At 31.9% G+C, this 24,029-nt stretch overlaps 1 protein-coding gene and 2 long non-coding RNA genes across 5 annotated transcripts in view; all 3 read left to right on the forward strand.

Moving 5' to 3' along the window:
• LOC148621397 (uncharacterized) overlaps positions 1–24,029 on the forward strand; it is a 52,245-nt gene that overhangs the window by 23,483 nt on the left and 4,733 nt on the right. The gene's annotated exons all lie outside the window — the stretch shown is intronic.
• Positions 901–2,292, forward strand: LOC148621398 (uncharacterized). Its single transcript, XR_015920850.1, has 3 exons — positions 901–1,029; positions 1,476–1,747; positions 2,029–2,292. It is a non-coding gene; the product is annotated as an uncharacterized LOC148621398 (long non-coding RNA).
• Positions 11,377–20,692, forward strand: LOC148621399 (uncharacterized). 2 transcript variants are annotated; one of them, XM_088573992.1, is made up of 8 exons: positions 11,377–11,400; positions 12,123–12,213; positions 12,618–12,647; positions 12,917–13,027; positions 14,137–14,287; positions 14,980–15,064; positions 19,448–19,529; positions 20,081–20,692. In XM_088573992.1, the coding sequence occupies exons 2-8, from the start codon at positions 12,147–12,149 to the stop codon at positions 20,308–20,310; spliced, it is 756 nt and encodes a 251-aa protein (XP_088430118.1). In that variant the 5' UTR covers positions 11,377–11,400; positions 12,123–12,146; the 3' UTR covers positions 20,311–20,692. The 2 variants fall into 2 exon arrangements, with proteins under 2 accessions (XP_088430118.1, XP_088430119.1); XM_088573993.1 differs by lacking the exon at positions 11,377–11,400 and having other exon boundaries at positions 11,426–12,213.

Raw genomic sequence — 24,029 nt, forward strand, 5'->3', positions numbered from 1 at the left:
ATCTACTCCAAAAAAACGTGAGATAAAGGATACTACAGACACTGTGAAGTCAACCACATATCTTGACCTACACTCAGAAATCAATGGTAAGGAAAAACTGTTGTCCATATTTACGACAAACGTGATGACTTTTCATTCAGAATTGTCAACTTTCCTTTATATCTGTGGCAACATCCCTTCAGTAACTCATACGTTATGTCAGCGCTTGCCGAAACTATGCAGATTTTTTATATCGCGCTAGACTTCTAACAGGTAGGCCTATGGAACAGGGTTATTTTGCTACAAGATTGAAATCATCACTGGAGACAATTTGTGGTCGTCATCGTGGATAGTTACGATTTATCCATCTGCGCCATTAAAACTGACTTATTCAACGTGTTATGGTTTTCGTTTTTTCTTTCGACCACCCCGGACTTGTCATTTTATGAGCAACTCGGCAGGTGTTTCTAGAAAGCAGAGGACACTTACTCTACCTGGTACATGCTCCCAGCTTTTAGTGGAGTCCGAGTTGCTCATTCACTTTTTTTACTTTGTATGTATTATTTTAGTTATTTTATATTCTTTGTTGTATATGTCTGTTTTTCATGTCTGGTCTTTGTCCCTGGATTACATTCTTTTGATTACCACTAGAACCTTGGTTCGTTTGATTACTATCAGAGGAGCTTAAAGAAGATGACACACCAGGTTTGTTACTTTTAATTGAAATTTGATAAGTTTTGCCATGGTTGAATGATCTTTAAAAGCAAGTACTAGTTCTATTTAATTTTATTGCGTTGTAAAATCATAAGATGTTAACATCATTTGAACCACGAAACAAAATATAGTATTTTTGCGGAAAAGACTCCTATTACAGGAAATTCCGTTTGCTGTTTCTTATTAGCTTATTATCTGTATGAAATAACATGCCTGGGCGTTTTTTTTTCATACGAAACATACATCTGTATGCTACCAGAATATTGAAAAGGACAGACTGTTCGAACTGTTTAAAGTAGTTTAGCTTTTTTACCCATTTTACGACAACTACACCAGGTATGTTTTCAATTGTTCTTGCTATCTTACATACATCGTGCATATGCATATACATGTATACATGCATTCAAACAAAGGCTTCTTTTTGTTATTTGTTTTAAACAGTTCAAAGCGATAACGAACATCTTGAAATAACATATTACACTTACCTTGAAACCTGTCTAAACCGATCCATGAATAATGAAAATACACATATCTGTTTAAATTAGACACTTTTTAGTTTCAATTGTACCCAATCAAATGTATTTTGATTCTAAGTAAACCAAACTCCTGTCTCAACCGAACTTAAAATCTGAAACCGGTTTGTTTAAACAGCTGTCACTTCATAATGTATTCGTATTTGTTCTTATTTGAATAAGTAAGAATATATAACGTTGCTCTCCATAATGACTTCAAAATATAGAGTTCAAACCGATAAAAATTGTACATTACATTTTTTCTTGTAGGAGCATGTCACTCAAATACATACTCCTTTGTGTTCCAATTATATGCACCGCACAAAATGGGATAAAGGTTAATAGTAGTGGATGCATCATATCCTGTGAGCACAAAAATATAACACCAAATGATCACTTTTTGTTCAAAGGCAGTGGCGGCTGTCTCTGGGAGGGAACCGTGTGTGAAGTTGGCGTATGTTGTGGCTGCTCTTGCTGGGTTTGCAAAGGGAACATACTATATGGTAGCTATGCTACGTATAGAGCTGATATGGATGAATTTAGTAAATTTATATTTATGTCTAATAAGTTAAGCGTTCAATTACTCTGAAATATTATTGGCATACGAAACAAGTAGGGGATTTAAAAGGCAAACTGCTTCAAAAAGCTTTATAATTACGATCGTGTAGGATCATCATAAATTCCTTGTTTTTAAACATGGGTCTTTCAACATGCAAAAATATGCATTTTGATATGTCTTTTTGATTATGTTCGGTAAAACAATTCACTATAAATATCATCATCAAATTATTAATATTTTACTAAATGGTTTTTTATTTTATAGGAATTCGACGAAGAAAGAAAAGACTTGCATAGTTATTGGAAAAAATACAAATCTAACATATAAACCAACTGTGTATGCAGCATTTAACCACATGTTAATTGGCATTGCCTGAATTATTCGTTAATACATTTTATTATAATTTCCTTGATACATGTAGAAATTTTCCGACATATTTCGCATCTCTGAAATGTAATAAAAATGTGACTGTATTATATATTGAATATTAACACAAAGAAACAAACCATCAAAACAAGAAACAACAAACACAAATTTCTGTGTTCGTGGTCGTGTTTTTGTGCGTTTAACTACGCATTTTGTAGCCGCGTTGCTGAATTTGAAACTAACAATCCATTAAAAATCTATTAAATACATTTATTCCTATCATTAAAAAATAGCTATACAACAAGTCATAACAAATGTATTTTAAAGGAAACTTCTATTATTTTGGTTTTCACGTGTCGAAAAATGAAACAATTGTTGAAATCTTAAGAAGGGTTGTGTACTCCACAATGAAAATAATGAAATTGTTTTAAAATGGAGAAACAGGTGTCATTTCCTTTAGTATCTCCTGGATTAAAAGATGTCTACCCTCTCAATAATTGAATGAAGGTTTTTAACAAACTGACTGAATATCGCGTGTTAAAAATCTTGATTTTAACCATCCTCGAGCCGTTAAAGGAGGAGAAAGGTCTATATTTATGAGTTCACGGACCATTATCTATGGGTTAACTGCCCGTAACTCACAATATCAATTAATCATCAATTGATCATTAACTGAATTCCGGTATTTATCGATTATCCACCTGCTAACCCCATGGATAACAGTTGTTAACCCATAGATAACGCCCGCTACCCATAAGCAAGGGAAATTAATCATCAGTATTTTTCATATTTTAAAATTAATTTTAATCTTGAACTTTATGAAAAATAATTAAGTATCTGGAAGTTTTTTATTCCAAACAGAATGTTAGGAATTATGTAAGTAAACACTTTAAATGTAGTACGATCTACATTGTAATAGTATATGTATGTACTGAATGACGATTTGATCAATGAGAGGTGAGTAATTGAGTCATGTATGATATAAAATGAACCATGAGTGATTCCCAGATGAGTGAGTACTTTAGTAAGTAAGTATGCAAGGCAAGATCTTTTTCTAAATAGAATAACCCTAATTTTGATTGATGCCCCCTAAAACACAAATAAAATTTAAACAACTATACATCATAAATACAATAATGTATACAAAAGTACATGTTCTATTTATTTATTCAAAAAATAACATTTTTCGCCAATGTAGAGAAGTGTTGAGAACAATATTGTTTGAAAAAAAATCTAATGATTTGTGTATTTGCTTTTGATACTTTGTATGTATGATTTAGTTACTTTATGTTCTTTGTTGTGTATGTCTGTTTTCCATGTCTGGTCGTTGTCTCTGGATTACATTCTTTTGATTATCGGTAGAACATTGGTTCCCGTGATTACTCCCTTACAGCTGTTGGTAGTGAATTCCAAATTTTACCAAATTTTAACATCCGAGAAATGGCAATATATTTAATAAAAAATGCATAAGAGCAAGGTAGAAATATACCATATAAATGTTTTAATAATGAACAATGCGTGTTTACTTTGCAAAGTTGGCTGATACATTGTGCACTTTAAAATAAGTATTTTTAATCGGACTTGCTATTCCAAATTACGTCACGCAGAATATATTTCTTGTGTTAGGAAGTCTCAATGGGTATGATAGTTTAGAAACACAGTTGTCACGACCTCGGGTATTTGCTGTTCGAATCAGTCTGAGGACTGCTTTGTCAAATCCTGTCAGGATTTCTGTTCTAGATGATGTCACTCAACAGTTTTCCTGAGAGATTTTGACAAAATTTAAGTAGAAAGGGTTCGGTATCTAAAAAGCAATAAAGTGATGTGTACAGTTGCAAGCACTTTATTGCTTTTTATATACCGAACCCTTTCTACTTAAATTATTGACAACATGAACCAATAAACATTTATTACAAAACTTTAAATTTTTAAAACATACATAGGGTATTAACATTGATTCAATATTTATGGAGTTGTGCCTCTTTTACATAGAAAATTACTGTCACGACCAGTTTTCCGCATTTTTTTCTGAATGCATTCAGATATTCAGAACTGATATTTGTAGGTGTACCTTTTTTGTATATTGGCTTGTAACAGATCGAGTATGAGTTCTGTCCCGGTTTCTTGATTGTACATGTAAATGACTGTTACGACCAGTTCTCCAGTTGAGAAGTTGAACCTTTAATGAAGATTTACATGAATTACAGATCGAGTATGAGTTTTGTTCCAGTACGTTAATTTTTTTACGGAGTAATACATCCTTGGACTTACAAAAAAAATCGTTTTTCTTTCAAAATGTTTCAAATATTGAACCGACGTTTGTTATACAGGTTTTTATTACAGTTGAGTTGAGATTTGTTCCGGTTCGTTCATTTATGATAGAGTAATTTTCTATCAACCTAGTAAAAATATACTGCAAGAGGAGGAAGGGGTGCATACATGTAAATATTGTGCCGACACATCTAGTTTTATATAGTCGTATATAATTGTTATGCAGTATTTCTTTGCATCTAAAACGATTCGAAAAAGAGTCTATAACGACTAAGCAAATGTATCTTCTTATGACGCCTTTCAGTGATGTTTTCCATTCAGTGATGCTATCATCTGATTACTCTTTTCAATGATGTTTTTCTGTGATGACGGCATTCAGTGATGTGATATCCTCTGATGACGCCATTTAATTATGTGATATTCTCTGGTGACTTCTTTCATGGAAGTAATCCTCTTATGACGTCTTTCAGTAATGTTTTTCTTTGACGACTTCTTTTTAGTGATGTTTTCCTCTGATGATGCAATTCATTGATGTGCTATCATCTGAAAACGCCCTCCAGTGATGTTTCCCTACGTAGACGCCATTCAGTGATGTTGCAGGAAATTGGAATGAACACTGTTTTTAACAGCAATAAACCAACACAAATTTCAGAAAGTGTCATGACAAATCAGCCAAGGGACAAAGATAAATTTGTCATATTTTTTTTTTGTTTTTTAGTCATCCTTTAAAACAAACAATAAACAAGAGTAACAAATAATTATATAAAAAAAAACATTATGTATGTATTAAAAGATTTATTTCTCAGAAGGTTAAACAAAGATCAATCTTAGAAAGTCAACTACATTTACTTGCCCCATATAATAATAATACAAAATGTTAGACTACTGCAACTACAAATTTGATATTTGGTCATAAATTCTACATAATTTGGAATCAAAGAATCAGCATACACTAATTGTTCAAAGCACATTGTATCTGTAAATGTATGACATTGTCAAAGTTGACATTCCGTTGAAGATATCTGACGAACAAACAACAAAACTGCCACATCGGTTTGAAAAGGTACGTTTTATCTGTACTTATGCATGTAGTATTTCTTCTCTGAGAATGTGTAGTATTTATTTGAGCAATCAAGATATAATCGTTCATGTACATCAGTATGAACGAAAGTGAATAATTTAGTCATGATTTCTTCGAAAAATAACTGCAAAAGAACTTGTCAATTACTGATAAGAATCAATATATATAGATTTCTCATATTTTATATGAGCAAAAATCTCGTAGGTAAATAAAATGCCAAATAACCCACTCCCCCAAGTTTGAAATACCGTTGAGCGGGTAAATTTTGCTCTGATGGGCATAAAGAAAATATGTAATAAAGACTAAAAGTTTCTTAAAATTCCATTCAGTGGCGTAGGAGGATTTACAGGTACGGATAAGAGATAGACCTTCTCTATCCGGTTACTCTCTAGTTACTGCAAGGATTTTTCTACAAAAAATTAAACAACCTATGCTTGCCATTTGCGTAGGAGATTGAGTTGATATTATACAATACAATCCATTTAATCAATATGTGATTTTTTTAAATTTTATACCACTTCGCTAAATGGCTAGACCGATTCGTAAAGGTATTAAACTTTTGCTCTTCAAGTCGTGATTTTGCTCTTTCTAATACATCGCACTACCTTAAACCTTATCCTGGTCAGACTAATAATCCACAAAAGACATTTTGACCAAAAGTTCAATGTAAATGTTTCGTCAGCCATCGTTCTTGTTCCGTTGTTCCCTGGGTAATATTAATAGATAATATCACATGACACCGTTTCTGCGTATCCCACTTGAACTACATCTGCATCATGTGAAAACCCGAAAAACGAAACAGTGATGATGTTTCCAGGTGAAATGTCTTTTATTTTCGGTGTTTGTCTGTATGGCAAATCTCGTATCTTTTGTTGGCCGTCTGAAATAGGATAAAATGAATTACTTTAGAATTAGTCGTCAAATTTGTGAACCTTTATTTGTATCAATGGTAATTTTGCAAATGTTTTGGAAAAAAATAATATAATCAAAATGATATATTATTCTTAATAAATGCAGATCACAGAAAAATAACAATACATCAAATTTTAATTCGATTCAAGTGTAAATTGAATCTCACTAGCCTGACATATTTTTAAGTAGTTTTATTTGTTTGTTTTGCAGAAAAAAACAGGATTGATTCAAATTTAAAATGCAAAAATCGGATTTAAGAAAAACGTGATATACCGAACGCATTCTAGTGACTAAAGAAATTAAAGGTTAGATTTGTTTATATAGCTAGTAGATTAATTCCTACTAGCTATATTGAAACACTAGGCTAACACACATACTGATGAAATGTTTTAGACGAAGGGAACGGTCTAATTAATTAAGGGAGATTAAACTTGCAGAAAAGTACTGTAAAAGCAGCATAAACTTCATAAAAAAGATTCGAATACAATTAATTACAAAACATCAAAACATATATTAATTACAACGAAAGCCGATTAAGCTTTTTTCGTTCACTGAGACAACAATTTTTTGCATAATAACGCGACATTTTTGCGAAATAACAGAGAAATTACGCCTAATAATGGAAATCTTTCCAAAAAAAAAACCGCATTGTTATAACGCGAAGCCCTCTAGGCATTACGCGATAACTTCGTGTGATAAAACTTTCGCGAAATAACGCAAAATGTTTTATATTTATCATATAATAGGTGTTATGGCAACCGATTCACTATTTTTTTCCAAAGGTCCATCATTAAGTTTACTCAGACGTAGCAGCGAGTTTCCTCGCTACCATGGTGGTCATGGTCATGGCTAAACTTCTCCTTGACAAAGACAACACATTGTATCGATGAGCAATATCTATTTAGCGCACGCCATTTTTGTTTTTTTATCAAAGCTTTATTGTGATAGCTATATAGTCATGGAAAGGGGGCTAGGTATTTTGTATGCTTATATATTATTTAGTAGCTAGCACTTACATGTCTCGGCTTGCATAATAGACACATACTTCATGTTTTTGTTTAATCTCTGTTGTTGATGCATTTTGTGTTCTTGGAGGAAAAAAAAAATACTTCAAGATTCAAGTGAGAATGTTTTAATCTATTATTTTAGGTCTGTTCACGCATTAATACAATTATAAATAAAAAAAATACTTTTCTGTTGTCGATAGTATTTTAGTTGACACCACTTCTTATACCAAAAATGATTGTTGCTTTTATATTCTGCTTTTTAAATGTTGTTTTCTTTTTGCTTTATGTTATTGGCTTGTTTTTTGTCCCACTTTCTTTCATGATGTAAAACAAAATTAATAAATGACTTCGTTTGGTCTTACAAATCATGGGTACTGCCATTTCGACCTCCAACAGAAAAAATATAGGGAAATTTATAAATTATGGAAAAAAAGAAAATTACATGTTTCCTGATTCTTATATGTATACAAACAAAGAAAAAGTTATGGATTTATTAACGTAAGTTTCCCGTTGCAACGCATAAATTTGGCGAACATTTGCCGTTACAATGTGAAAATTATTTTTAGTCTACGAAAATAAGCTCAATGGGCTTTCGTATATTTCAAATATAATCGTATAATTTGGAATTTTACACTTAAAATAAAAAAGGAAGAAATACAACATCCAATAATCTGTTTTTCATCGAAGAGTGCAATTTATACCTGTTATAACCAAAATTTAATAGTTGAGAATAAACAGCTAGAGACTGCTGACAGATAAATCCATTAAAAAGGCACTATTTAAAAAAAATTGGGGGGGGGAATCCTTTTTGCTCATTGAAATAAATACTGTCTCCATCATTATACACAGTATTTAACCCACTGAATGTGAGAGAGTTATAATTGAACAAAAATCACTCATGTTACCTGGTTTTCTTTGACAAAAACCTCTTAAAGAATGCTTGCTGTGTAACACAATAATAGTACTTCATTTTTGAAACTTTTTTTTGGGAGGGGATTTCTTAAAAAAAGCTCCAATCAATTTTGGTTTTTAATAAATAAAACAAAATAACTAATAATACCGAAAAAGACCTCGTTTATTTAATTTTTTTTTTTTAAAAACTTTTATCTATGATTAAAACAAATTGACTGCTATTATATTATAAATTATGCTCTATCATCTCAGGTTATTTTTCTAAGTTATGTTGATTTCAAAGCAGTTAAAACTACGAACTAAACAGAAAGTATTTTAAACAAAATAACTAGACGCCAATACATCTGCTTTTTAAAGATTATTTAATTTTTTTTTAAAGTCTATATGATTACTTAAGTTTTCAATAGACAGTTATCTTGAATAAGCTAAACTGAATAGAATTTTGTTGAAAATAAGTTTTTGAAAGAGTAATCAAAGGAACCAAGGTTATAGCGGTAATCAAAAGAATGTAATCCTGGAACAAAGACCAGAGATGGAAAACAGACATTCACAACAAAGAACATAAAGTAACTAAAATCATACATACAAAGTAACAAAAGTAACAAAACTCGGACTCCAATAAAACTCGGAGCATAGACCAGGTGCACCGGTAGGGTAAGCGTCCTCTGCTTTTCTGGAAACACCCGCCGAGTTGCTCATAAAAAGTCAAGTCTGGGGTAGACAAACGAGGAAAGAAAAACTATGACCCGTTGAATACATCAGTTTTCATGGTGCTGATGGATACACCATAACGATCCACGAGTTCATGATTGACGACCCTAAAACTTCTGTAGTGATGACTTCAATCTTGAAGCAACATAACCCTGTTCCAGATGCCTATTTGTTAGAGTTCTAGCGCGATACAAAAAGTCTGCGTAGTTTCGGCAAGCTCTGGCATAACGTATGAGTTGTGATATGAACACTTCATACGCAGGAGCCGAAGGGATGTTGCCACAGATGAAAGGAAAGTTGACAATTCTGAATGAAAAGTCATCACGTTTGTCGTAAAGTTTGGTCAATAGTTTTCCTTAACCATCGATTTCTAAGTGTAGGTCAAGATATGAGGCTGACTTCACAGTGTCTGTAGTATCCTTTATCTCAAGTTCTTTTGTGTAGATGCGATGTATCAAATCCCCGAAATTAGGATTGTTTAAAGATAATACGTCATCTATATAGCGGAAATTGAGATTGAAGGATCTAGCCAAACGATATTCTTTCTTCCTGATCAGATCAGCTATAAAGTCAGCCTCATAAGAGTGAAGGAATAGGTCAGCAAGTAAAGGAGCACAATTTGTTCCCATTGGAATGCCGACCGTTTGTTGAAAAACACGTCCACCACACTGGACAAATATGTTGTCGATTAAAAATCCAGCATTTTGTAAACATCATGCTCTGTATATTTGGAAGATGATTTGGAATTACTACTTACAAAGTATGAGGAATCTCTACCAAGAACTATATATTTGTATCTAGGTGTACCATCTTTTTTGGAAAAACAACGATATAAGAAAGGAATATTTTTCTTCTTAAATGTGATTTGACTTAGCTTTATTATCATGTTGTAGGTCACGATGCCTTACTTTGATAGAAAGTATTGGTGTCAATGACAGTTTTACAATTTGCCTGCCGATACATTGTGTTATCTAGGAAACTCTGAAAATACCTACTTAACAAATCAACATTTAATTATTTGTGTGTTTCTGGATTTCCCAATTATAAAACTTATTTGTGTTATAGCCGTTATTTTTGTCATTCTTTTATGCTATACCTTTGTATTTTATATTCCCAGATAAATGGTTTATGAAAACGTTATTTCATATCATCAAACTTTAAATTAGCTGTGTTTTGTTATCTATTGATGAACAACAATATATTTTGCTGTTATATATATTTGCACAATGCTACGCAGATTTGATCATTTTACATATCCAGGAGTCTGATGATTTTACATGAATTATAACAAAAATGTCTTGTTCGTGTGTTCAGAGGGAAAACCATTTGCACGAAAATATTGCGATTTACTCGCACTTAGATTAAGCAAGTATGGTAAGGCAAGACTAGTAGCGGATACTTGACCTCTTTTATTTGTTAACATGTACTAGGGATTTTTCATATTTGTTAATTTCATGAAGTCTTGATAAATACTTACATATCAGATTCTTATGATCTGATCTATCTTAAAAATACAAACAAAAATAATGTGAAAACTAGACCTTTTGTGTCACAGAATTATCAAGGGAACCAACATTCTCACATAAATAAACAACGCAAAACAGGGAGAAAATCTAGACAGGAAATACAGACACACACAGCAATACTCATGAATTAAAAAACACCCACCGTGATGGTCATAAACAGATAAATCTGGGGATGACGGACGAGGAAAGGAAACTTTTAACAAGGTGAACACGCATATATCTGAAAATTTGAAAGACATAAAAATATCACTTTATACACCAAATGAAAAAGGTAAAGTAGAATAAAACTATCAAGAAGGCTTTCCAATGAAAGATTTATCATTTTATTAGCTCTACATATCTGATGTTTGTTTTAAAATCTTAAGTAGCTGTCTATGTAAGAATCATGCAAAATCTGAAAAATGTGATACACCCCAAAAAGGCGACATATTTTTATTTTTGTAATTAAGTTGTTTTATTGGTCTTTACTATGAAATGTGTAATTATTCATTCAAATCTGCCTGCTCTTAGGAGATAATCAACATTGAAATCCAGTAGATTCCATTGTATTTGAGCGTCATTTGCAGAGTTATCTCCCTTCATTTTGAAATCTACAGTGCATTCTATATAATTTTTATCTCATACGAGCACGGGGTCTATGAAAAACCACATGTTAATTTCTGTTTACTATGACATTTACAACAAAATATCAAAGATAAAAATATGTAGGCTTTTTACCCATGAATTCCATTTTGCATGATCCTTAGCTGGAGTGCTACTTAAATTCTTACCATGTACATGTAAATATAACTAGTAAAATATATTCATTTGTAATTTATTGGGTATTCAGGTCTTGATAGACGTTCACAAGGTAAGTAATGGCCGTTTGAATTCGGCATTTTTGACGGGATATCATTTTTAACTTCAGAAACGAATGTATGATTGTCATCTTTTCTCCGCATGTACTAATGAGCAGTTTTAATAAGGTGTCAAACTATATGTGAACGATTATAATTGGGGTGTAATATACCATGGAAGTATTTTAATTCGTGGATACCAATTTTCGTTGATAAAGGAAGAAACTCTAGTTCGTTGATTATTGAATTTATGGTTTTGATGTTTTTAGTATACACATCCATGGAAATCTCTTTTTCGTTGGAAACCAAATTTTGTGGTTTGGCCTACCAACGAAAAGCCACGAAATGTGGTACCCCACGAACAAAATTACTTTCGCAGAACATATCTTATTTAGAAATAAGCGTACAGCTTCTACATTGACACAAAAAACTTTTCAAGAGGCTCCAATCGGGATAATTTCATGGCAATGTCCTAAAGCGAGATTAGCGAGTACTTAATATACTGTCATTTTATAATCGAGATATGATAATTCGGATGATCCGCGATGTATAGTTTTGGACGCTTTGTCTAATAATTTATAACAACAAAATCTAAAATGAAATTAGAAATTCCCGTTCCTTTGAGGTGACCTTGAATAATAAGGTAACATCAAAGCGTTTATCAATTAATTGTTGAAAAGGTATATTTAACTAGTTTAATTTGTTTTCTTATAATTGACCTAAGATTTTCCTGTAGTGAGCACTGCATTGGAATAAAGTCATGGATAACATTTCACCGATTCTCAAAACTCTTTCCCGGACTGATACCATTACTTTCCAATTAACAGGTAAGCTAAAACGTTTGTGTTGTCTTTAAAAAAGCGAATCAGTTAAACATGGTCAAGGAATATTTAATAATATATCATATAATACAACAACATAATGTTTAATTGAAAGTGGGAATACACTAACAAATAATTCTCCAATAATAATATCATTTTCAGCGTACCAATTTAACCAGGAAGGTCATCTTCTGACTGAAAACATATTTTATTCAAACACACTAATGTAAGACTTGCAGTTAAGCTTAGAAATTCTCAATCAGTAAGAACCATCATAAACAAATCATACAAAATTATATCTAGAATAGAATTCATACTAAACTGTTGGTTTTAAGCCTTAAGTTTGTCCAATCTATCAAAATAATAGAAATAATTATTTTTGCCATGAAATCATTTCATGTTCATTTCAGATAGGAATAAGAACTCGATGTATTCAACAGGTAACCGTTATGAATCTTTACGATAATAAGAGGTGAAAAGATAATCCAACAGCAATTTTTAAAAATTAATAAATAGAAGACTTTGCTTTTTGTTTACAAATCAGTAATGATTTAAACATTACTTGTCTGAACATTTAAGAACCGCAATTCTGTATTCGTATTGTATATTGCAAAATGATAATTGTCTTTCTGTATTATGAGTTTTCCTATGCTTACTGCTTGGTGTAAATTTGAATATTCACTGTTCACATATTGTAAAATATAACTAGGAAGTTACATTTTTACGTTGGACAACGCAAGTAATCAATCTGATGACGATACAAACAAGAAAGACAATACAACAGACTGCGAACATCATGACAATAGGTTACTTTTACAAGGTATAATAATCAATGGTACATTAAGGATGAATAAATTTCAAAACATTATTCTATTGTCAAGCTGTTTAAAAGGAAAAATAACTAATCCTAAGCTTTTTAAATAAAAATAATGTGACGTCTTGGCAATCGGGTATATCAGTTGTTCGCAATTTAGTTAGCTATATGGTACTGAAGAAGCGTGGTTAAACAAAAAATAAATCATAACCGTTTTAGATTTATTTTAAATCTGACCCTGAACTTGATATCACAAAGCAATACGTAATAAAGTAAAAATTAACATAGAATCAAAAATTTACATGAAGGTTTTCTATAACATATTTACAAACTGCTTTTGCAAGAAAAGAAGCGTACTCACACGTTTGGTACACTTAATATTTATATTCACTTTAGTTTTGTTTAATATGCCATTGTTCCTTAACGTTGTTCGTGAAGCATTAGAAATTCTTTCTTGATGTTTCCTTAGCGGGAGAAGACAAAATAACTTATTTTAAATGCAAGTTAATTGTTCGGGGATAAAATTGACCCCAATCTTATGTAATTGTATGGCTAAAATAGTCACCTTCCCATATCGTGACGCATTATTTTTAAACAATCCTAGTTTTGGGGATTTTATACATGGCATTTACGGACTTGAGAATCACTATGAAGTCAACCTTATCTCTTGACTTACACATAGAGATAAATGGTAAAGGAAAACTCATGACAAAACTAAACTTAGCGACAAACGCCTGCACCAAAAACCCGATTTGTTCTAAGTTAAAATGTACCATTTGTGAAAATGACGATTGCGTCTAAACGTGGCGATATGGCGTATATGTCTTTTTGAAAATGAAACACAATAACACAAAGTGACAGTTAATCAATTCCAATAATTTGGTTTCTTTCTTGGATAAGTATTTTATAACTATTGTAGGTCAACATGAATACTTTTCACATTCAAAATAACTTAATCATAATATTGCTTACAGACTAAAGCCAAAAATGTTTAGATTTTTACACAAGAATTTTCCATTCAATTCGTTATAGTTTAAAATAAGGGAAAAATAAACAAATTTAATAAGTTCAATGTAATTAGTATTGTTCATATATAAATTATATTTCATTTACAGGGATTCAATCAAATACCGGTCCAGAGGGAATTACCCTTTACACAGCAGCCGGGAAAGTTATTACTCAGGGAGTCTTAACGAAGTCAATGTGTTCATCTGTTCTTTTAGTATACAGTCCTTCTGGTTTTTGCATTGGATCTATTAAGAAAAGGTATTTTATTCAACCTTTTTTTTTAAAAATGCATTACTGTTGCGAGCTCCCCTAATCAATATATTTTCATTTCTGTACGGAAGAGTTGTCATTATTGTGTCCGAAGCGATGACTATTTATATGATGACAATATTTTTGATTATATGTACTTCCATCTACAAATTTTATTATTTACTTGACATTTGAAAAAAAACCAATTGTTTCATTTTTCATCAGACATAAAAGAAGGCTTTTACAATATTAGCAGTTTCCTTTTTATGTATTATTCGCGTTAAAAGAATTAGGTGCCTCCAGTTGTTTACCCGTCCTACCTTCCTTGTATATCCGTTTGTTTGTCACACTGTAAACTGCACAGTTGTGTTGTATTGAAGTGTTCAGAGAATGACAAAGGACACCTGCAAGTTGGAATAGAATTCAAGTTAATTTTGGGCGTCAATAAACTTAACAGACATAGGTAGATGAATAGCACTTTGATACCATATGCAACCACATATTAATCTTTAAAAGATATGACAAATAATAAAAACGATAAAGTCGTTAATGCTCATGTTACATATATTGTTTTTTTTTGGGTTATGAGGCAAGTTGGAAGATCCCATACAGGGATTGTACTTTGTCTGTATTGTATGGAAACAAATTATAGCACATTTCTACTGGGAATACTGTTGTATGTGTTTTTTCCCTTGAAACAGGATACGGTCGCATTTCTCGATTTATGATGGTAATGGAACCTTGTTGTTTGAAGCAATACCAACGCCTTCATTACGTGAAATACTGGTAATTTTTTAAAATTATTCTTATTGAGTCTTTAATTTTTTTTTGTGTATGACCAATTATATACAAATAAGATTTTCTTTTTATTGTGGCTTCGCAGTATATTCATAATATTTCGTACATTCCGGAATTGAGCTTCATTTTTTAGGAAGGTAAAGAGAAGACAAAAACAGCTGCAATCTATTATCTAAAAAATAATGAGTTATCAAACGTTGAGGTTTCTTTAATTTTCTATTTTCATATGCAATATGCATTAAGTAATATATGTAGGGTTGGCTAGGAAGTGGTATTTTCAAATGTCACAAACAATACATTTCTTTAAACAAACATACATAAAAAAAAATACAACTGGACAAATGCTATGAAACATTTAAAGTTGAAGTGTGACAAGCTACAGTAGACTTAATATATAGCAATCTTGAATATGAAAACCAAGATAGACAATTCAATTAAAAAAAAATAAAAACTCATATATTCAGATTTGTTATTTAACTATAGAAAATATAGCTGTATATGTAGATTAATTCGTACTATACTCGAAGTCACATACAGCACATGTTCGATTTGAAGCTCTATTTTTTAAACTGTCGGGACTTACCTTTAGAGTTGTCTCTCCTTTATTTAATCTGAAAATAGTTCGCATATATGCATGACGTGATAGTTCCAACGAGTCGTTCATTGGCTGAAATCGTGCGTAACAAATTCTTACGGGAAAATCGTATACTAATATTCGCCATGTTGGTTTCTATGGGACGATTTGTTAACAAACGGAAATCGTAAGTTCCCGTCGAACTCCGGTGACAATCGTCTGCTTGATCAACTTCTCTGTGTTGTACGATGTTCGTGTAGAATACATCCGAGATATCCGAATTAGCGCCGAAATGCATTCTGGGTTCTTCGGTTTTTGGACAAACCATTTAAACACAAACAACATCTCCTAGCAATCCGATCACTGTAAACATGGCCGACTTTTGATAATGTAAATATTGGGACCGAGAATTCAAATATCACCGGAATTTAACGATTCAATGTTTAGGGAGAAGCCGTTTGGCTAAACGAATGAGCAAGTCATTTAAGACAATTTAAACGACGGTAGGTGTCAATAAAGTCGTAGAAAATATTTTTATTCAAATTTTAACAGTATCTTATTTATTTGACGCCGAGTATAGCTCTATCGAATGACTAGGCTAAAACACTTTTTTGGCCGAATTTATAGTTGCCTTTTTATTTCCCTCTAATACACGAATACTTAATCTTTAAGTGAAAGTGGACATTTACAGAAACGGTCCAGAGTAATTTATGATATAGGAGATATGTGTAGATAAGTGATCAATATGCTGTTAAATTGGTCTTAATTTTCAAAATTATAATTAACAGGCTCTACCAGAGAGCACCAGGTATACAACTGATATTTTGATTATGATCTTCCTACATGTTTGAATTTAATGCTGCTGATGAGCGGTAACTCTGTACAGCATATGGAAATTTACAATATATAAAACTGGTTTTATTTTAAAAGAAACCACTGGGTCGACACCGCTGCTGGTATCCCCGAGGGTATTCGCCAACCCAGTAGTCAGACGTGTCTGACCCTGAATTATATCATACTATATATACCTTATTAAAGAAATCTTGCAGTATTCCAAATTTAAAAGCACGAAAAACACTGAATCCTCATTCCTTGCATTCCATTTGGTAAAACCTTTCGATGATGGATTTGTCTTCATCTTTCGATAGTTTTGGTTTAAAGTACCTCTTTTGATTATGATCTTCCTACATATTTGATTCTAATGTTGCTGATGAGAGACTACTTCTTGAAACACGTGTACAACAAATTGAAATTTACAATATATAAAACTGGTATTTTTTATTTATTAAGTGAAATTTATAAGATAAAGAGAATTTTTAATACAGAATTTAGTTTGATAAAGTATTGATACTTTTTGGGGCGGAAAATTGTATATAGATATTTAATGGAAAATACCTTTTTGTGTTTTACTTATCATTAAAGAACATAAACAACAAAATATCATAAATGTTGTTACATGCACTGATAGAATTGACTCTTTCCTTTCAGAATAATCAAAGGCGTGTCTTGTATGTGGCAAAAGCAAACTCAATATGTACAAATTAAGGAAGTGAAGGCTATTTTACGTTTTAATTTTTTGAACATGTTATATGTCATATGCATACTTGTTGGACTGTGACCTTAACATTTGACCTCTAGGTCAAATAATAGCCTTTTAAATGACCGACAAATTTAATCGATCAAACTGATTGGCCAAAAATTTATTGATCACCGCTTGATTAGTTCTGTTAATCGAACAGTTATCCATCAAACTCACAAGCGAGTTCAATCAATGACTTTTATGAGTACTACGTGATAAATTATTTTGATAGGTGATCAGTTGCTACATTTACTTACCGTTTACTCATCGGAAATAAAAACTCAAGAATAATGAACAGACATGACTACATGTCCATTTTTATGCAATTTATCGAAAGTAACATTTTACTTCAAAATTGTTTCAGACCTATCTCTAATCGATCGGATTTCTCTGTTGCTTATGATGACTCTATGTAGTATTTCTTATTTCTATATGAAAATGCATCTTATATATACGGTTGAACTTTCGTTTTTGAAGTAAAGGAAAACTATCGATTAAATTTTTCGACAAACGTGATGACTTTTCATTCTGAACTGTCAACTTTCCTTTCATCTGTTGCAACATACTTTCAGCACCTGCGTAATGAGTTTTCATATCACAACTTAAACGTTATGCCAGAGCTTTCTGGAAAAGGTGTTTCTAGAAAAGCAGAGGACGGTTACCCTACCGGTGCACCTGGTCATGTTCCCAGGTTTTAGTGGAGTCCATGTTGCTCATTTACTTGTTTTACTCTGTATGTATCATTTTAGTTACTTTATGTTTTTTGTTGTGTTTGTCTGTTTTAAATGTATGGTCTTTGTCCCAGGATAACATTCTGTTGAATTCCGCTACAATCGTGGTTCCCTTGGATACTCTTTTAGGATACCAAAATCTATCTTACATGTACAAAAACACGAACCGCAGAAAGGTAATTTCCGAAATATCGATGAAAAGATTTTACATGTTTTTCATTGTTTTATTACATCATTTACGTCTAATAAAAGTAATAGTGTCTCCATCTATTTATATATTATTCAACCAAAATTAGACGTAATGCGGAAAGTGACAATAAAACAAAAATCCCCATATTACCTAGTTTTCTCTGACAAAACTCTCTTAAGAACGCTAGTTGTGAAACACAACATGAGTATTCATTATATGAAACTATTATTGTTGGCTCTGTCGAATCATGTTTTAAATAGTAAACAATATATAGTAATAATACAGACAAAGTCATCGTTTTTTTTTAATTTTTTATAACTATGATTAGTTTAAATTGACACATATCATATTACAAAAGTATACTCTATCTATATATTTTTATATTCTGAGTTGTGTTATTTCAATGCAGTAAAACACTGGCTAAAGAAAAGTACTTAAACAAAATACCTGAGAATCTTATCTTTCATATTTCGCGTTACTGATCAACAAATTAGTTGTATGAGGGAGACTCTGAATAAGAATATAAGATTATCAACGATATTATGAGAAAGAATTGATTATAAAAAACACCTGGTAAAAAGAGTAATCAAGGGAACCAAGGTTATAGTGATAGTCAAAAGAATGTAATCCGGGGACGAAGACCAGACATGGAAAACAGACATACGCTACAAAAAACATAAAGTAACTAAAATCATACATACAAAGTAACAAAAACAAATGAGCAACTCGGACTTCAATAAAAACTGGGAGCATAGACCAGGTGCACCGGTAGGGTAAGCGTCCTCTGCTTTTCCTAGAAACACCCGCCGAGTTGCTCATACAAAGTCATGTCCGCGGTGGTCGAAAGAGGAAAGGAAAACTATGACACGCTGAATAAATCAGTTTTCATGGCGCAGATAAATACACCGTGATGATCCATGATGACGACCATAACACTTTTGTTGTGATGACTTCAATCTTGAAGCACCAGAAGCCTATTTGATAGAATTTTAGCGCGATACAAAAACTCTGCGTAGTCATGGCAAGCCCTGGCATAACGTATGAGTTGTTATGAACGGTCCATACACAGGTGATGAAGGGATGTTGCCACAGATGAAAGGAAAATTGACAAGAGTATGAGTTTTTTTGACATATCTGAATTCTACATAATAAGTGTTTATCCTTACCTCGGACAAATACAGATATGAATTTAGGAAGTAGACTGTCTAGGTAACATATTATTCAATTTCATAACAGGCCGTAGGTTTCTGCCAATTGACAATAAATGTATCAACAAACATTTTGATTACATTTCTAGACATTTAAGACAACTGAAAGTAATGTGATAGCTACGGTACAAAACGATCCGGTCAACAAAGAATTCATCATACATTTTACACGTAGGTAAAAACATTTAAGATTAATCGTTATATTATATTTTTCCTAAATGGATTTTCTTTTTCAAAATTGCATATGATCTAAGAAAGGGACGTTCGTATAACGTGATTTAATTACTAGTCGCCAACAGACGTGCATGTAAATGATAGTTTGATAAAGAGAATCAGAAAGTCAATATGATTCATTAAATTCTCAAAAGACAGTAACTTAAAAAATGATTACAATTTTGTTAGAAATACGTTTTTGACTAACAAATCGGCACAAAAGAATACCAAATCGCAACTAAGTGTTAAGATAAACCTTAATAATAAGTCACAACTTGTATATTTCCAAAGTTCTTTAAAAAGTCTTTAAAAACTTCTATAAAGTTATTTTATACTTTTGACTTCCAGTCTTTTCTGTCTTTGGTTAGAAGGGGTAATAGTTCAAGTGAATTCTTTTTGCTAAAAGACTCGGTGTCATATTCCAATGGCACAAAGCTATAACTTTGTATGTCATTTGTTGTTAAGAAATGAATATTTAAAGTTTTTAGAGTATTACTATCATTTTGTAGGTCACAATGCTTCACTTTCAGAGAGAGTATTGGTTTCAATGACAGTTTTAGAGTTTGCCTGTCGATACTATCAAGAAATCTCTGAAGACTATTGCTCAACGGATCTTAAAATATTAATTTGTGTGTTTCTGTGTTCACCACTTATTTGTGTTATAGGCATTATTATTTTGCTCATTATTGTCACGTTTTGCCCTTGTTTATTACCAGATGAAAGGTTTAAGAAAAGGTAATTTAATATATATCATCAATGTTAAAATTGGCTATGTTTAATTAATTAACTATCGATGAATAACAATTACATTAGATGTTGTATGTACTAGCAGAATACTTCCAAGTTTACATATTCAAGTAAGATTTTACATGTATCATAATAAACATTCCAATTTGTTCGTTTATAAGGAAAATTGTTTTTACAAAGATATCGCAATTCGCTCCCATTAAAATTCAGAAAGTTGTTGTTCGGATCTTGTGATAATTGAGCTCTTTTATATATTAACATGTACAATGGGTATAAACACATTTATTAATTTCATCACGTCTTGAAAACAATGAAATGAAAATTTAGTTATATTTGCTAACCTTTATAATACAAAAACGTTTTCTTCTATTAAATTTCACAACGAATAATGAGTTATATTATTTGATCTCGTTGCATATTAGATTCCTTTGTGTTGATCACAGTTAAATTAAAAAAAAAATGTGCAAACCTAATACTGATTGGGTAAAAGAAAGCAAATCAGTTGGATTTGAGTAAACAAGATTTTTATACATGTACATGTGTTATTTTTCAGGGGATGTATTATGGTATATCGCTGTTTTTCCGTCCGCCCGTTCGTCGTCAAAACTTCGTATAAAAACTCCATTATTGTTCATATTGATAGAAGAAATCTCCCTTTAATTCTACATTAATTTTGAACATTAAGTACTTGTGTTATATGACAAAAAGTGGGTATATCTGTTTTCCCCTCTAGCTTTACGTGGTCTTAGGATCCACTTTGTTTTTATGCAATTTCACTTTTTCGAGATCACGGAACTTTGTCCGGTTTCGCGCGTTTACTGAAAGACAAGTTCCTCGCATACACTAACCTGAAGAGTTTTAACGAGATATTTGCCATCGTTATATATCATCTATGAATTGTCAAAGTATCGAAAGGGTTTTGAAGCTCCAAGTATGAATAGTTTTGTAGATCTAGAAAATATTGTCCTTAAATGAACAATACAGGGACTTAAAAACTCTTAATGTTTGGTTTATCAGCCGATGGGTGTATCAAATGTTCATGGGGCAGCTCTTTATTTGAAAGTGCTTAAACACAAATGAATATTAGAACAAATATTCATAATGCTACCCGAAATATGTAACGAAAATTTACGTATCAAATTTTAGTATGAACTCAGCAACTAATTGATTAAACTACAAATAAAGGAAACAACTGATACACCTTTTTAGTTTCACACTTTAACCTAAACAAAGAAATAGCAGGTCGTTTGAAATAAAAACTTAACAAAACTTTGATACTTTGACTTTGAACTTCTCCGTTCGAAGGGACATTATATAAATATCTCAAGCCTAGTAGTATACATTTCAGTTACTCCGTAAATGTCGCACAGTGACACTAGTAAAGCAAAGATACTGTCAAATAAGCGTCTATTGCGGAAGTATTTTCAAAGTTTATGAATATTATCAGTATATAAGTTAAGACTGTCAAAATTTAATTTATGTCTAATTTGGATAGACAATCCTAAAAACTTGAAGCGAAGAGGATTTTACTCATTTACTAAATGACAGTGGGCGCTGATGGAGAAGAACATCCTTATAACTCAAGAGGAACTGATGTCACGCCCGTTATGTTGTAGGAGTTTACACTACAAATGATTAAAATTGTCTTCATTTGTTTCTATTTGACATAAAAATCTATCTAAAAAATTTGATATTTTACATCAATTGTACTATGGCAGGGTAAATATCTTTTTATGCATGAAACAGGATTGTTAAGCATGCTGGATTATTACACGTATAAGCTGATTTATTATAACAGATGAAATAGAGAAATCGCGTTAAAAACGCATTTTTCACAATCTACCGATAAAAAAGAAAACATTGAAACACAGATAGATTTTGTTATTTCATAAATTATTTAGATCACGTTTATGTCGGTTGGAAAACGGGTGTAAATTATATTTCGGAATCGTCAATTAATTTCAACACAAAAACCTTATTATAGGGAAACAGATACGCTATTCATTGTTGTAAAAAAAGGAACAAAAATTTTTAAAGTGCAAACATTTATTGATATCAGAAAAAAATGATTCGGAAACAATTTCGGACTTTTAAGTGTAAAAAGTATGTTCAGTCAGTTCCATCCAAATATGTACAGCAGCAGAAAAGCATTCACTCGGATATAATGCCATTGGAAGTTACCCAGTGGGCAGAGGAAGGTTTTCAAAAATTTCTTAAACTGTTTTGTCGTTAAAATAACGAGTTTTCTAGTGACGCCATTCATAGCAAACATGGAGGTCGGAGAGGAACTAATATATGTGTTTGCTGACTGTTCGCTTTTATTAAAATGGTTTATCAGTAAGTGTGTTAAACCGTATAAAATTGTAAAATGGTAGAATAATACCTTAGGCTGTTTATTTGGATGAAAATGGCTTCTGTTTCGCTGATTTGACATGACCTGCCAGAATTTTGCAGAACCCCTTGGTAGACACATTATGAGAGAATGAGAGAAAGAGCGGCCACGAGGTCCGCAATAGTCGATACGCAACCTACTTCTGGTGCAATCAAAGAAGTGCAAACAAATTTAGCAGAATTATAAGAATTGTATGTTATAGCAAATAAATAAGCCCAAACTAGTATCAGAGGAGAACCGGCAACTCTTGGTATGCATGATATGATCTAATCCAAACTTATTTGATTTGACCAACATTACAGGAAGTCGAGAACCCTTATTTCGTTATATGGATATGTGTCTATACACACTCGCCATGGGTTTAATTATCATGTTTGTGCTGATAAATGTATGCTGCGTCGTTAACACGTGGTTAAAAATAATTAAATATTAAAGTATTTCTGTCCTTGGCTGACCGAAACAGTTCAAAAGCTCCTTGCAAATTGTTAAAGTGTATGGAGTATCCTTCATCAGATAAGTAGGTTCTGTCATATCGGAAAAGCTTTTTCAATGTTTTGCAGTCACCGGCATGATGCACAAAGGCGCTTCATGACAATATCGCTCCAAGTTTTTAGTATTTGACAGAAGAAACTTTAGCCCTAGTAAGTTCGTAGTAAAAGCTTTAGTTTGAACTCTGTATCCCTGAAGTCGTTTGAGTCTTATTGTGTAACCAAAAATATTGGAGAAGGAATGTTGATTTTGTTCTCAACAGTACCTTCCTATTCCTTCCAGACATTCTTCCTTTTCTGTATCATCTTATGCTAGTCCCGCTGTTGTATAGACCAGGATTTGGTCCCTGTTAGCGAACAATTGCTTTGCTGAGCCAAGGAAACATTGGAAATACCAAAAAAACAAAACAAAAAAAAAAACAAAAAAAAAAACAAAAAAACAAAGCAAAACAAAAACAAAACAAAACAAAAAACAAAACAAAACAAAACAAAACAACATTTGACATAATAATACATGACATGACGGGAATTATTTGATATGACGCGGATGAACATTTCTGAAAACGCTTTGTCGCTAAAATTGCAATATTTCTGGTGACGTCATATTTATATCAAACGTGAAGAAAAGAACAAATAATTGTGTTTGCTTACTGAAATTGGTTTATCGGTTGGTGTGATATAGTTTAGAAGTTTAATTGTTTATTTTGGTATTTGGTGGATGACTGTCTCATAGACTTACATTGCACATGTACATATATAATATGTATTTTGTAGTATTGTGGTGTTACCCCATTGATTAATTACCACCCATATAATAATGATGCAGAAAAG

This window comes from Perna viridis, chromosome 3, assembly GCF_037379345.1.
Source record: "Perna viridis isolate PV_CMFRI_1.1 ecotype Kerala chromosome 3, ASM3737934v1, whole genome shotgun sequence".
Lineage (NCBI taxonomy): Eukaryota > Metazoa > Mollusca > Bivalvia > Mytilida > Mytilidae > Perna > Perna viridis.

Coding starts and splice junctions, on each gene's coding strand:
- LOC148621399 (XM_088573992.1), top strand. CDS start 12,147: ATGGATAACATTTCACCGATTCTCAAAACTCTTTCCCGGACTGATACC. Junction 12,648..12,916: donor GAACTCGATGTATTCAACAG/GTAACCGTTATG, acceptor AAATATAACTAG/GAAGTTACATTTTTACGTTG. Junction 13,028..14,136: donor CAATAGGTTACTTTTACAAG/GTATAATAATCA, acceptor TTTCATTTACAG/GGATTCAATCAAATACCGGT.